The sequence below is a fragment of the Abramis brama genome (genome assembly GCF_963993115.1).
Source record: "Abramis brama genome assembly, chromosome: 25".
Classification (NCBI taxonomy): Eukaryota; Metazoa; Chordata; class Actinopteri; order Cypriniformes; family Leuciscidae; genus Abramis; species Abramis brama.
The window spans coordinates 29,278,505-29,296,035 of record NC_139987.1 but is presented as its reverse complement, the minus strand read 5'-3'; the positions used below and the strand labels follow the sequence as shown (position 1 = coordinate 29,296,035).

Here is a 17,531-nt window from a genome sequence, read left to right as displayed (position 1 = left end):
TAGAAAAAAACATTACTGATGTGCATCTTGAGACAAAACAACGGCACTGACATGTTTTAAGAGATGCTTTCAGTCTCAAACATGCATTTTAGTCTGCATTAGTTTAAGCCTGGTCTGTGAAACCGGGGGAATGTGTCATAATTCAGCTTTAAATGAAGAACTTTTAAACATTGCCTTTCATACTTGAGCTGGAATGATATGATTTCTGTGGACATCTGAAGAAAAACAATAATTTATTTGGTCCGGTTTTTCTGTTGTTGAACAACCAATCTCTGATATTTCGCTGCTATCGTCAAGCGATGGCGTGTTTATTGCCATCGACCACATCATAGCTTGATTATTTATGATCGGACTTTTGCAGGTTTACTAAAATGACTGGAACTAGTTTGCTTAGAAACTCAATAAACTTGAGGTGACGCATGTGAGCGTCTCCCAGCAACAAAATGTCCATCAAAAGCAATGATTCTCAAAAGCTTCATTATTAATGTTATTATTGTTGGCGCAGGAACTTTCATCTCCGATTCCATTTGAGAAAAGCCGTTTGATAAAGATCTAATACTCCTCAGACGAGGGTTAACGCTGGCTCTGTTTGTTTGCGGAGGAAGACTGCGGCTCTTATGATCTTGAGGAAGAGCACACCGTCTCTGGGGAGAGGAGATGACTCTGGTATTAGAGATGATAGATGTGTGCTGACCTTCTGACCTCCAGCTGAAATTGTTTAACAGGATATTGTGGATCTGAGAGCTATTTGCTTAATGATTTCTAAAGGCTGAGCAGTTTAGAGACGCACTCGAGCCGCGGACACCTGAAGAGTCGCATCCATGATCGAACACTGATCGCCGTGAGTGTGAGGAAGTGGTCGAGGATTAATGTGTGTGTAATGAAGTGAAAGATCTCAGAGTTTAGAGAATGGAGGAATATTTTCACCTCATCAAGACGAGAGACGAAACTGAAGCACGAGGTGTGGATGATGGATGAGCTGCGAGATGTAGAGGGAGGATGAACGAGACACTGCCAGTACACACACACACACTCACAGCACTTCACTGATGGAACACACACTCACGACATGTCAGTCACAATGATTTTATTTCATTTTGTACAATTCAGGAATGTGTTCTTTAAAAGCGATCATCCATATATCAGTTTACAAACCATGGATCATTACAAAATATTGAGTGATATTGACAGATTTAACACCACCTGATTTATGAACAAACAAGTCACCTCAAAATCTAAAGAGAAATAACAATTAAAAGTTTTAACAAGTGTCAGTCAGAGAGGACGAGAGTTTGTTAGACAGTAAAAATCAGAGTAACAGCCTTTCCTCGGATCATACTCTCCCGTCTGCTCCTCAGATCGACTCCTTTACAGGGAAACTCCTCTAACCGGAAGAATCACAGAAACCTCGTCATCTTATTCAAATCAATGTCTGTGTTTTTCGTTGAGAAGGACGAGTGTGATGTGTGTGTGTGTTCTCTGTAATCTGTTACTGTAAACTCTGAATGAGACTTAAGAGGAAAATATTGCTCATATTAAAGCCCATGTACAGGAAGAGGCGTGTGTGAAAGTCAATGTTTACAGAATAAATGTTATTCTGAAGAAAAGATGATGTCAGAGATTCACGTTTGCTCTGGCTGGATCAGGCGTGACGCGACGGAAGCAGGACGAGTGGAGAAAAGCACCATCTCTCTGTCTGAGAGTTCCTGCTGAATGAACTGATGATGTTTGATCTGAATCTTCATCTGCTCTTGATCACCACGAGGTTCTTCATCATGTCGAAGGAGTTTCCGTCCGGCTGCAGCGCCACGAGCTGACCTCCGGCGGACACCTGCAGGAACCCGCTCTCATCCAGACCCCGAACCTCGGCCTCCGGCCCATCCTCGCTCCACAGACGCACACGCGTGCCCCTGAAACAAACACACACACACGTCAGGCCCCTGAAACACACACACGTCAGGCCCCTGAAAAACACACACACACACATCAGGCCCCTGAAACACACAGGTCAGGCCCCTGAAACACACACACACACACACGTCAGGCCCCTGAAAAACACACACACACGTCAGGCCCCTGAAACACACACACTCTTTTCTTTGAAAATCTTCAGGTGGTTCAACTAATGTTCCAGTGTTAAAAGACATTTGAACATTTTGAAGTCATCTGAATAATAAGCACATGTGATGCCCTTTACCCCCCAGCGGAGGACCCTGACCCTGACCCTAACCCTTTACCCCCCGGTGAAGGACCCTGACCCTGACCCTAACCCTTTACCCCCCGGGCGGAGGACCCTGACCCTTTACCCCCCAGCGGAGGACCCTGACCCTAACCTTGACCCTGACCCTTTACCCCCCAGCGGAGGACCCTGACCCTAACCCTGACCCTTTACCCCCCAGCGGAGGACCCTGACCCTTTACCCCCCAGCGGATGACCCTGACCCTAACCCTTTACCCCCCAGCGGAGGACCCTGACCCTTTACCCCCCAGCGGAGGACCCTGACCCTGACCCTTTACCCCCCAGCGGAGGACCCTGACCCTTTACCCCCCAGCGGAGGACCCTGACCCTTTACCCCCCAGCGGAGGACCCTGACCCTGACCCTAACCCTTTACCCCCCAGCGGAGGACCCTGACCCTGGCCCTAACCCTTTACCCCCCAGCGGAGGACCCTGACCCTAACCCTGACCCTTTACCCCCAAGCGGAGGACCCTGACCCTTTACCCCCCAGCGGAGGACCCTGACCCTAACCCTTTACCCCCCAGCGGAGGACCCTGACCCTAACCCTTTACCCCCCAGCGGAGGACCCTGACCCTTTACCCCCCAGCGGAGGACCCTGACCCTAACCCTTTAACCCCCCCCAGCGGAGGACCCTGACCCTTTACCCCCCAGCGGAGGACCCTGACCCTAACCCTTTACCCCCCCCCAGCGGAGGACCCTGACCCTTTACCCCCCAGCGGAGGACCCTGACCCTTTACCCCCCAGCGGAGGACCAGTCATTGTGTTTAATAACATCATTATTCACTGTATAAAGTGTCGACCTGCAACTGTCACAGCAGAAAGCTATTTCTGCGTGATTTAGAGCATAAACTTAGTTTGTTGATATAAATTGATGCATGTAAGTTGCTTCATTGATGTCAGATGTTAGATCTGAGCAGCGTGAGCGTGTTACAGTGATGTCACTACACAAGAGCACACAGGTGCTGTTAGATGAAGTGCGACGCCTGTTCGGTTGCCTTTACATTTAGCAATATTTCATATTCTGACTCTGAATGTAATTGCAAATGTTCATAATAACAGTAAAATACCAGTTCTTGCCATAAAATAAATATTGTGATGACAAGAAATGGCAAAGCAACTAAACGTGTTGCACTTTACCCTCCATCAGGGACCAGAGTCATTGTGTTTATTCACTATTCCATGACAATCTCCACACTAGTTAAACTCTGACTGCAGATGAGCCGTTTAAGCAGACACAAATCATCTTTCTTTCAAAGTTCACTGTTGTTTCCCATTTAACTAAATAAAACCCAGACACTAATTCACTTAAAAGCTTTCTGTGTCGAGGTCAAAGTTCAAAATTAGGAGTTGACTGTTTTATTAAAAATCTTCAGTTGGTTCCACTAAAGTGCTTAAGTGTTAAAGACGTTCAGTTCAGTGGGTTAAGCTGAACATGTTCAGTCAGTCAGAGAGTGTTGAGTCCGGGACTGGGAATAATGCGACGCCTGTTCGGCTGCTTCGGGGTTTTTCCTGTCGATGGCAGTTTTATTTAATTTTAATCTGGTTGAGATATATTTTTAAATCTGTTCTGATTTCTGGTGGATTTTAATTTTAATGTGATGCAAAGTTGTAAACTAGAAACTTTTTTTTTGTAAACTAGAAACTTTTTTTCTAAACTAGAAACCTTTTCTTTCACAAGCTCCCAGTTTGCACATGTATTCGCTGCTAAACTGGTCAAATATCATCCATATGTAGAATGAGGCATCAATAATTTATGGTATCTTACATTCTAAGCTGTACATTTACAAAAAACTTTTTTTAAGTTAATGTATATAGTAATTTTCTTAGAATGTTTTAGCATTAGAGTGGAGTAAAAATTTAGATAATTAAAAAAAAAACTATAATTGGCCTAATAGTTAAAAAAAAGGTTCCTTAAGTTAGCAGCCTGTTAGCCCGGGACACACCAACCCGACGCCACAGAACTAGCGCTGATGAAAGGCCTACAGGGGCGCTGCTGAGTAGGTCCCCACTTGGGCAAAAATGTAAAACATTCAGTGTTTTTTACTTGATTTACTTGATTTGAACATGTTTTGAAGCGTGACCAACAGGGTTAGGGTTAGGACCCCTCGGCGGGCTCCTGTCGGTGAGTGTGTAACGACACCATGGCCCCTGTTAGATAGGTGGACACACACACACACTCACCCGTGCACCCAGCGGCTGTAGTAGAGCGGCAGCAGAGTCTCTGAGCCGCGCTCCTGGAAGTCTGAGACGAAGCGCTCCAGCAGCGTGACGGATCGGGCGATGAGCTGCTCCGGCTCCAGCGGCTCCAGACCGCGGTTCTGCTCCCGGTTCTGCTGGCGCACCAGGTCGTTGATGCAGACCGTCGGGTTGCTGTTGCTCACGTTGAAGCCGCAGCCTGAGGGAAACAGGAGAGACGTCACGCGTGACACTGATGATGCGGTGCTAACCGTAACCCGAGCGAGACGCACCGATCCGAAGGCTGAAGCTCTGACCCGTCAGGCTGGAGTTCACCAGAACCCCGCCCAGCTTCATCAGGTTACTGTAGTAGATGTCATTGGGCCACTTCAGCCGCAGGTCCACGTCCTGCACACACACACACACACACACACGGACATTCACATGAGGAACATCTCAGGCAATCTGTCAAACGACAGCAATATTCTCTAACTACAGCAGAAAGAGGAATGTGAGTCATGTGATTCACCGCTTCACCTCGAAGGGGTGTGTGTGTGTGTGTGTGCTCAGTGCAGTGTTTTTGACAACACATTTTGATTTAGTTTTAGTCATATTTTAATCATCTGAACTGTTTGTTTTAGTCGACTAAAATCTAATGGGTTTAGTTAAATTGTAATGCATCAATTCTCTAAAATATCCAAACTCATGATCTACTCCTGGAGGAAACATCTATTATCCTGCGATACAGACACAGATTGACCGTGAGCTACACTGGGGTCTGCCTTTACTTTTAGGAGTGTGTTTATGGGAATTATTCTTCTAGAAGCGCATTAGTGAGGTCAGACACTGATGTTGGACGAGAAGCTCTCAGTCTCGCTCTAACCCATCCCAAAGCTGTTCTCTCGGGCTGAGCTCAGGACTCTGTGCAGGAGTCCAGTTCCTCCACACCAAACTCCTCATCCATGTGTTTATGGTCCTGCTCTGTGCACTGGAGCGCAGTCATGCTGGAACAGGAGCATCCCCAAACTCTTCCCACAAAGTTGGAGCATGAAACTGTCCAAAATATCTTAGTCTGCTGAAGCATTAAGAGTTCCTTTCCCTGGAACTAAGAGGCCGAGCCCTGAAGAACAACCTCGCACCATCACCCCCCCTCCACCAAACAACCCCACACCATAACCCCCCCTCCCCCAAACAACCTCACACCATCACCCCCCCTCCCCCAAACAACCTCACACCATCACCCCCCCTCCCCCAAACAACCTCACACCATCACCCCCCCTCCCCCAAACAACCTCACACCATAACCCCCCCTCCCCCAAACAACCCCACACCATAACCCCCCCTCCCCCAAACAACCTCACACCATCACCCCCCCTCCCCCAAACAACCCCACACCATCACCCCCCCTCCACCAAACACCGCACCATCACCCCCCCTCCACCAAACAACCTCGCACCATCACCCCCCCTCCCCCAAACAACCTCGCACCATCACCCCCCCTCCCCCAAACAATGCCACACCATCACCCCCCCTCCACCAAACAACCCCGCACCATCACCCCCCCTCCACCAAACAACCCCGCACCATCACCCCCCCTCCCCCAAACAACCTCGCACCATCACCCCCCCTCCCCCAAACAATGCCGCACCATCACCCCCCCTCCACCAAACAACCCCGCACCATCACCCCCCCTCCCCCAAACAACGCCACACCATCACCCCCCCTCCACCAAACAACCTCGCACCATCACCCCCCTCCACCAAACAACCACCAAACAACCCCGCACCATCACCCCCCCTCCACCAAACAACCCCGCACCATCACCCCCCCTCCCCCAAACAACCTCGCACCATCACCCCCCCTCCCCCAAACAATGCCGCACCATCACCCCCCCTCCACCAAACAACCCCGCACCATCACCCCCCCTCCCCCAAACAACGCCACACCATCACCCCCCCTCCACCAAACAACCTCGCACCATCACCCCCCTCCACCAAACAACCCCACACCATCACCCCCCCTCCCCCAAACAACGCCACACCATCACCCCCCCTCCACCAAACAACCTCGCACCATCACCCCCCCTCCACCAAACAACCTCACACCATCACCCCCCCTCCCCCAAACAACCTCACACCATCACCCCCCCTCCCCCAAACAACCCCACACCATATCCCCCCCTCCACCAAACACCGCACCATCACCCCCCCCTCCCCCAAACAACCCCGCACCATCACCCCCCCTCCCCCAAACAACCCTGCACCATATATTATGTATTATATTATTAAATATTATGTATACAGCAATCAGCGGATGGCGGGCGGGTGCGGTTTTGAAAATTGGTCAAAAACGTTGGTGCGGACGGATGATGAGTTTTGTGATGCGGTTGCGGATGAAATAATAGCCCATCCGCGCATCTCTACCACACGTATCCGGGCAGTGTGTGTGTGTGTGTGTGTGTGTGCATGCACCTCGTATCCGGGTAGTGTGTGTGTGCTTGTGCTTGTGTACCTCGTATCCGGGCAGTCTGTGTGTGTGTGTGTGTGTGTGTGTGTGTGTGTGCACCTCGTATCCAGGTATAGTGCGCTTGTGTGTGTGTACCTCGTATCCGGGCAGTGTTCTCACAGACTCCACCACAGCGAGGGCCACGAGGTGCTGCAGGAACGGGAGTCTCTGTCCGAGTCGAGAGTTCAGAGGAATCTGCAGGTGGAGAGAGAACATGGCGCAGCCCAGAGGACTCAACCACGCGTTCCCTCCGCGGCCTGGACACACACACACACACACACACACAATTAATGACTGACACGCTCGTTCACATGTTAAACCAGAGTTAACGGCTGTCTGAGAGCTGATGGAAGCTGCTGACCTTTGCCCTGAGTCTGACGCGCTGCTATGGCGATTAACCCTTCCTGTGGCGACTGCGACACCAGCCTGCAGGAGGAAGAGGAAACACACACACTCTGATCACAGTCACACATTTACTGGAAACATTCAGCCGTTTCACTGCGTTCACTGGAGAACTCCACGCTTGCTGCACTGTTACTGACCTTTGACCCCTGCTCTATACCTGCAGCCTCAAACACCCCCACTTAAAACAACAGCTATACACAACCTGCACTCAAACACACACACACACACTCACAGTAATTGCTACATAAACAGATGATTATTCTCACAAAAGTTCAATAGTCACATCCGCTCTCAAATGTCAATCAAATCTCTGTCGCAGGAGTGTGTGTGTGTGTGTGTGTGTGTGTGTGCTTGCTGCATCTCGCCATTCATCACATTTCTCTTCTGAAGGTTTCAGCAGCCTGACGAGTGTAAAGTGTTTCTCCAGCGTTACAGGCTCGGGAATCTGGATCCGTGTGTCATTTAGAGCGAACACATTTACAGAAGAGCTTAAGCTGGTGCTGAAAGCCAAGACACACACACACACACACAGAGAGCAGCATTCAGATGCAAAGAGACGCCTCTCTGTAATCCACCTATTCAGCGCAGCACTGCATCATGGGACGCTGCTATCAGAGCAGCAGGAAGAACAGTGTTTCAGTGTCCATCACTCCTGTGCTGCAACCACATGCTAATCACACACCAGGAGTGTGTTTTCTCAGAGTTTTAATTGAACTAGACGTTCTCGCAAGAAACGAGGAAAAACTGCAGAAACAGAAACCCGGCGGTCTGAGGCATCAAACACACAAACACGCAGAACTACTGAAACACAGCCCAGCAGAACCACTGAACACACACCAGCAGAACTACTGAACACACACCAGCAGAACCACTGAACACACACCAGCAGAACCACTGAACACACACCAGCAGAACTACTGAAACACACACCAGCAGAACTACTGAAACACACACCAGCAGAACTACTGAACACACACCAGCAGAACTACTGAACACACACCAGCAGAACTACTGAACACACACCAGCAGAACTACTGAAACACACACCAGCAGAACAACTGAACACACACCAGCAGAACTACTGAACACACATCAGCAGAACTACTGAAACACAGACCAGCAGAACTACTGAAACACACACCAGCAGAACTACTGAAACACAGACCAGCAGAACTACTGAAACACAGACCAGCAAAACTACTGAAACACACACCAGCAGAACTACTGAAACACACACCAGCAGAACTACTGAAACACACACCAGCAGAACTACTGAAACACACACCAGCAGATATACTGAACACACACCAGCAGAACTACTGAACACACACCAGCAGAACTACTGAAACACACACCAGCAGAACAACTGAAACACACACCAGCAGAACAACTGAACACACACCAGCAAAACAACTGAAACACACACCAGCAGAACAACTGAACACACACCAGCAAAACTACTGAAACACACACCAGCAGAACAACTGAACACACACCAGCAGAACTACTGAAACACACACCAGCAGAACAACTGAAACACACACCAGCAGAACAACTGAACACACACCAGCAGAACTACTGAAACACACACCAGCAGAACAACTGAACACACACCAGCAAAACTACTGAAACACACACCAGCAGAACTACTGAACACACACCAGCAGAACTACTGAAACACACACCAGCAGAACTACTGAAACACACACCAGCAGAACTACTGAACACACACCAGCAGAACTACTGAAACACAGACCAGCAAAACTACTGAAACACACACCAGCAGAACTACTGAAACACACACCAGCAGAACAACTGAACACACACCAGCAGAACAACTGAAACACACACCAGCAGAACAACTGAACACACACCAGCAGAACTACTGAAACACACACCAGCAGAACAACTGAACACACACCAGCAAAACTACTGAAACACACACCAGCAGAACTACTGAACACACACCAGCAGAACTACTGAAACACACACCAGCAGAACTACTGAAACACAGACCAGCAAAACTACTGAAACACACACCAGCAGAACTACTGAACGCACACCAGCAGAACAACTGAACGCACACCAGCAAAACTACTGAAACACACACCAGCAGAACTACTGAACACACACCAGCAGAACTACTGAAACACACACCAGCAGAACTACTGAAACACACACCAGCAGAACTACTGAACACACACCAGCAGAACTACTGAAACACAGACCAGCAAAACTACTGAAACACACACCAGCAGAACTACTGAACACACACCAGCAGAACTACTGAAACACACACCAGCAGAACTACTGAAACACACACCAGCAGAACTACTGAACACACACCAGCAGAACTACTGAAACACAGACCAGCAAAACTACTGAAACACACACCAGCAGAACTACTGAACGCACACCAGCAGAACAACTGAACGCACACCAGCAGAACTACTGAAACACACACCAGCAGAACTACTGAAACACACACCAGCAGAACAACTGAACACACACCAGCAGAACTACTGAAACACACACCAGCAGAACTACTGAACACACACCAGAACTACTGAACACACACCAGCAGAACTACTGAACACACACCAGCAGAACTTACTCAACACACCAGAAGAACTACTGAAACACACACGCAGAACTACTGAAACACACAAGCAGAACTACTGAACACACCAGCAGAACTACTGAACACACACCAGCAGAACTACTGAACACACACCAGCAGAACTACTGAAAACACACCAGCAGAGCTACTGAAACACAAGCAGAACTACTGAAACACACACGCAGAACTACTGAAAAACACACAAGCAGAACTACTGAAACACACACGCAGAACTACTGAAACACACCAGAACTACTGAAACACACACGCAGAACTACTGAACACACCAGCAGAATTACTGAACACACATCAGCAGAACTACTGAACACACACCAGCAGAACTACTGAAACACACACGCAGAACTACTGAAACACACAAGCAGAACTACTGAAACACACCAGCAGAACTACTGAACACACACCAGCAGAACTACTGAAACACACACCAGCAGAACTACTGAAACACACAAGCAGAACTACTGAAACACACCAGCAGAACTACTGAAACACACAAGCAGAACTACTGAAACACACACCAGCAGAACTACTGAAACGCACATCAGCAGAACTACTGAAACGCACATCAGCAGAACTACTGAACCGCACACCAGCAGAACTACCGAAACACACCAGCACCACTGAAACACACAAGCAGAACCACTGAAACACACCAGCAGAACTACTGAAACACACACGCAGAACTACTGAAACGCACCAGAACCACTGAAACACACAAGCAGAACCACTGAAACACACCAGCAGAACTACTGAACACACACCAGCAGAACTACTGAAACACACCAGAACCACTGAAACACACACAGAACCACTGAAACACACCAGCGGAACTACTGAACACACCAGCGGAACTACTGAAACACACACGCAGAACTACTGAACACACAAGCAGAACTACTGAACACACCAGCAGAACTACTGAACACACCTGAAACACACCAGCAGAACTACTGAACACACCAACAGAACTACTGAAACACACACGCAGAACTACTGAACACACAAGCAGAACTACTGAACACACCAGCAGAACTACTGAACACACAAGCAGAACTACTGAACACACCAGCAGAACTACTGAACACACCTGAAACACACCAGCAGAACTACTGAACACACCAGCAGAACTACTGAACACACCAGCAGAACTACTGAAACACACAAGCAGAACTACTGAAACACACACGCAGAACTACTGAACACACCAGCAGAACTACTGAAACACACAAGCAGAACTACTGAACACACCAGCAGAACTACTGAACACACCTGAAACACACCAGCAGAACTACTGAACACACAAGCAGAACTACTGAAACACACAAGCAGAACTACTGAAACACACCAGTGGAACTACTGAACACACCAGCAGAACTACTGAACACACCTGAAACACACCAGCAGAACTACTGAAACACACACGCAGAACTACTGAACAGACAAGCAGAACTACTGAACACACAAGCATAACTACTGAACACACCAGCAGAACTACTGAAGCACACCAGCAGAACTACTGAAACACACATGCAGAACTACTGAACACACACGCAGAACTACTGAACACACCAGCAGAACTACTGAAACACACAAGCAGAACTACTGAAACACACACACAGAACTACTGAACACACCAGCAGAACTACTGAAACACACAAGCAGAACTACTGAAACACACCAGCGGAACTACTGAACACACCAGCAGAACTACTGAACACACCTGAAATACACCAGCAGAACTACTGAACACACAAGCAGAACTACTGAAACACACAAGCAGAACTACTGAAACACACCAGCGGAACTACTGAACACACCAGCAGAACTACTGAACACACCTGAAACACACCAGCAGAACTACTGAACACACCAGCAGAACTACTGAACACACAAGCAGAACTACTGAACACACAAGCAGAACTACTGAACACACACCAGTAGAACTACTGAACACACCAGCAGAACTACTGAACACACACCAGCAGAACTACTGAACACACCAGCAGAACTACTGAACACACACCAGCAGAACTACTGAACACACCAGCAGAACTACTGAACACACAAGCAGAACTACTGAACACACAAGCAGAACTACTGAACACACAAGCAGAACTACTGAACACACCAGCAGAACTACTGAACACACCAGCAGAACTACTGAACACACACCAGCAGAACTACTGAACACACCAGCAGAACTACTGAACACACCAGCAGAACTACTGAACACACCAGCAGAACTACTGAACACACACCAGCAGAACAACTGAACACACCAGCAGAACTACTGAACACACACCAGCAGAACTACTGAACACACCAGCAGAACTACTGAACACACCAGCAGAACTACGAACACACACCAGCAGAACTACTGAACACACCAGCAGAACTACTGAACACACATCAGCAGAACTACTGAACACACCTGAAACACACCAGCAGAACTACTGAAACACACCAGCGGAACTACTGAACACACCAGCGGAACTACTGAACACACCAGCAGAACTACTGAACACACCAGCAGAACTACTGAACACACCTGAAACACACCAGCAGAACTACTGAAACACACCAGCGGAACTACTGAACACACCAGCAGAACTACTGAACACACCTGAAACACACCAGCAGAACTACTGAAACACACCAGCGGAACTACTGAACACACCAGCGGAACTACTGAACACACCAGCAGAACTACTGAACACACCAGCAGAACTACTGAACACACCTGAAACACACCAGCAGAACTACTGAAACACACCAGCGGAACTACTGAACACACCAGCAGAACTACTGAACACACCTGAAACACACCAGCAGAACTACTGAAACACACCAGCGGAACTACTGAACACACCAGCAGAACTACTGAACACACCTGAAACACACCAGCAGAACTACTGAAACACACCAGCGGAACTACTGAACACACCAGCAGAACTACTGAACACACAAGCAGAACTACTGAACACACAAGCAGAACTACTGAAACACACAAGCAGAACTACTGAACACACCAGCAGAACTACTGAACACACAAGCAGAACTACTGAACACACAAGCAGAACTACTGAACACACCAGCAGAACTACTGAACACACCTGAAACACACCAGCAGAACTACTGAAACACACCAGCAGAACTACTGAACACACAAGCAGAACTACTGAACACACCAGCAGAACTACTGAACACACACCAGTAGAACTACTGAACACACCAGCAGAACTACTGAACACACACCAGCAGAACTACTGAACACACACCAGCAGAACCACTGAAACACACACCAGCAGAACTACGAACACACACCAGCAGAACTACTGAACACACATCAGCAGAACCACTGAACACACCAGCAGAACCACTGAACACACACCAGCAGAACCACTGAACACACACCAGCAGAACTACTGAACACACCAGCAGAACTACTGAACACACCTGAAACACACCAGCAGAACTACTGAAACACACCAGCGGAACTACTGAACACACCAGCAGAACTACTGAACACACCAGCGGAACTACTGAACACACCAGCAGAACTACTGAACACACCAGCAGAACTACTGAACACACCTGAAACACACCAGCAGAACTACTGAAACACACCAGCGGAACTACTGAACACACCAGCAGAACTACTGAACACACCTGAAACACACCAGCAGAACTACTGAAACACACCAGCGGAACTACTGAACACACCAGCAGAACTACTGAACACACCTGAAACACACCAGCAGAACTACTGAAACACACCAGCGGAACTACTGAACACACCAGCAGAACTACTGAACACACAAGCAGAACTACTGAACACACAAGCAGAACTACTGAAACACACAAGCAGAACTACTGAACACACCAGCAGAACTACTGAACACACAAGCAGAACTACTGAACACACAAGCAGAACTACTGAACACACCAGCAGAACTACTGAACACACCTGAAACACACCAGCAGAACTACTGAAACACACACGCAGAACTACTGAACACACAAGCAGAACTACTGAACACACCAGCAGAACTACTGAACACACACCAGTAGAACTACTGAACACACCAGCAGAACTACTGAACACACACCAGCAGAACTACTGAACACACACCAGCAGAACCACTGAAACACACACCAGCAGAACTACGAACACACACCAGCAGAACTACTGAACACACATCAGCAGAACCACTGAACACACACCAGCAGAACCACTGAACACACACCAGCAGAACTACTGAAACACACCAGCAGAACTACTGAACACACCAGCAGAACTACTGAACACACCTGAAACACACCAGCAGAACTACCGAAACACACCAGCAGAACTACTGAAACACACACCAGTAGAACTACTGAACACACCAGCAGAACTACTGAACACACACCAGTAGAACTACTGAACACACCAGCAGAACTACTGAACACACCAGCAGAACTCCTGAACACACCAGCAGAACTACGAACACACACCAGCAGAACTACTGAACACACCAGCAGAACTACGAACACACACCAGCAGAACTACTGAACACAACAGCAGAACTACTGAACACACATCAGCAGAACTACTGAACACACCAGCAGAACCACTGAACACACACCAGCAGAACTACTGAACACACCTGAAACACACCAGCAGAACTACCGAAACACACCAGCAGAACTACTGAAACACACACCAGTAGAACTACTGAACACACCAGCAGAACTACTGAACACACCAGCAGAACCACTGAACACACACCAGCAGAACTACTGAACACACCAGCAGAACTACTGAAACACACCAGCAGAACTACTGAAACACACCAGCAGAACTACTGAACACACCAGCAGAACTACTGAAACACATACCAGCAGAACTACTGAACACACACCAGCAGAACTACTGAACACACCTGAAACACACCAGCAGAACTACCGAAACACACCAGCAGAACCACTGAAACACACACCAGCAGAACTACTGAACACACACCAGCAGAACTACTGAACACACACCAGCAGAACCACTGAACACACCAGCAGAACCACTGAACGCACACCAGCAGAACTACTGAAACACACACCAGCAGAACTACTGAACACACCAGCAGAACTACTGAACACACACCAGCAGAACTACTGAACACACCAGCAGAACTACTGAACACCAGCACACAGAAGGAAACGAGTCAGAGTGACGATCAGATGTGCAAAACACTACAGGAAAATGACTGCAGATCTTCAGTGGGTGTTCAGCACTTCAGCTCCATACACACACTGCAGTGAGATCGTGATCCCGGTGCAGCAGCGGCCGTTAGGCAGACACTGGCGGTTGAGCGGATAACTGAGAGCGTTGACAGTGTGTCAGGAGCGGATCATGACACAGCAGTGTGTGTGAGAGTGAGCATCAACAGCAGTCTGTGTGTGTGTGTGTGAGAGTGTATGCCAGGGGTTTTCAAAGTGGGGGCCGCCAGGGGGGCCGCAGCAAGTTGAAAAAAAAAAAAGTTAAAAAAAGTTAAAAAATAAATATTTGCTAATATGAGTATTGTTATGAAAAAACATTATAATAATTTGTTGCATAGCCTATCTGATATCTGATTGATCGGCTAGTGACAAGAATTGGCTGATTTTCACGTGATTTTCAGTCTGACATATGCCGATTCAAATGCACTCGGGCGCTGCATGTATAACATCGCGCAACATCAACATCACACATGCACACAGAACGCACATGTAGGAAACCTTGTGAATTACGGCCGTTTCAGATCGCGAGCGGCGCGAATTTTTTTCGGCGTGCATGTTCAGTGAGTGCATTCACACCGCGAGCTGGAGCAGCGCGTGAGCGTCAAGAAGGAGCGTCGCATGAGCAGCAGTGAAGCGGAGGGTTTCGACGCCGAGTCTATTTTTGTAGCGCTGCTCACGCTCAGTTAAAGTGAAAGCACACTTTTGATGGACAAAATAAATATGATTTCACTCAAAAAAATGCACATAATTTGCATGTATAGTGTGTTTTAACAAGGAGTAGGCTATGTCAGAAAAGAAAATGAAGACAAAAATATTTATAGAGAATGTATCCATTTAAACTTGTTTTTATTAACCAGTTTGGGTAAAAGTGGTGTTTTATTATATATATATATATATATATATATATATATATATATAGAAAATAAATATTTGTGTGTGCTGTAAAGTGGTTAGAAAAAATGAAATCAGAATCGGCTTAAATCTGTATCGGCAGGTCAAACTCAATGAAAAATCGGAATCTGCCTTGAAAATTGTAATCGGTGCATCTCATCTTTCTGATTGGCTGGTATCTAACACCATCACATAATCTGATGTTCACCTAGATGTTTTATTTATTTATTTCTACATGTGCCGTGCCGTAGTATTGTCGATGGGTTCAATACGGGGGGCCTTGGCCAGAACCTAGTGGTATTTGGGGGGCCTTGGCATGGAAAAGTTTGGGAACCCCTGGTGTATGCGCATCAACAGCAGTGTGTGTGTGTGTGTGTGAGAGTGTATGTGCATCAACAGCAGTGTGTGTGTGCGCGCATCAACAGCAGTGTGTGTGTGTGTGTGTGTGTGTGAGATTATGTGCATCATCAGCAGTGTGTGTGTGTGTGTGTTTCCATTTAAGTGATTTTTTGATAGAATGAAAAGGTATAAATCAGGTTTGTGTGGCTTGTATGTTTGTCTCATTTATGCAGAATTTTTTACACAATGAAAGGTTTACGACACACAAGCACAGAAAAAACACACTGCGCTAACACTAAAACAACAATCATCAAGATCAGGGACATTAATGCTAGTCTGGGACAAGTGGAGTTCTTGAATGAATTGGTTGAGTCGAAGATTCAATGACTCATTTATAAACAGCTGCCTCATTCCTGAACGCCGCCACCTACTGGTGGTTTAGTTTCGAGTTAAAAAGTATCATTATTTCCAACATTTCTTATTTGTATATTCAAAAAATATTTAAAACAATCTCATAACACTATTTAATGCAGTTGTAATTTTTCAGTGTAAATTATTTAATTTGATTGGTAACAGCCCTATAGTGTCATATTATTCTATTTGAATTTATTGATCAAATTTAAGAATTTTAAATGAAAGATGAAGCATGTATTTAAAACGATCAGGGGAAAAAATGCCTTTATAAAAGGTTAAAATATCATAATAATGCAGTTTTAAATATGTCAAAGATGACTGAACACTGATGAGAATTACTGCTTCAGAATAAATTATATTTGCAACACAAAAATTTGCTTGTCCAGAATTTTTTGTGAATCTTTCAGCGTTTAACTTATCTGAAGGACAAGGACATGAAAAGCCCTGAAGATGAATAAAGAAATGTATTTTGTGTGGCTTGTTTGGTATAAGATGAGGCTAGAAACAGCAGATTTTGTGTTCAGTGGCAGAACTACTGTGAACGGCTTCAGACCGAAGCTCAGAGTGCGACACACACACACACACACCCGGAACGACGGACAGAACTACAGCGAAGCTCTCAGAGAGTTCCTCGCTCGCGTCTTTGTCCCGCAGAAATCAATCCCTCTCAG

At 47.0% G+C, this 17,531-nt stretch overlaps 1 protein-coding gene across 3 annotated transcripts in view; it reads right to left on the bottom strand.

Annotated features, from left to right (window-relative positions):
* Positions 1-1,072: 1,072 nt before the first annotated feature.
* hlcs (holocarboxylase synthetase (biotin-(proprionyl-CoA-carboxylase (ATP-hydrolysing)) ligase)) overlaps positions 1,073-17,531 on the bottom strand; it is a 65,948-nt gene continuing 49,489 nt past the window's right edge. For all 3 annotated transcript variants that reach the window (XM_084104811.1, XM_084104809.1, XM_084104810.1), the window contains 5 exons: positions 7,279-7,343; positions 7,014-7,174; positions 4,706-4,820; positions 4,419-4,632; positions 1,073-1,910 (listed from right to left, as the gene is read on the bottom strand). In XM_084104811.1, coding sequence (XP_083960937.1) covers positions 1,742-1,910; positions 4,419-4,632; positions 4,706-4,820; positions 7,014-7,174; positions 7,279-7,343 — 724 coding nt within the window. In that variant the 3' untranslated portion in view covers positions 1,073-1,741. The remainder of the gene's footprint in view (positions 1,911-4,418; positions 4,633-4,705; positions 4,821-7,013; positions 7,175-7,278; positions 7,344-17,531) is intronic.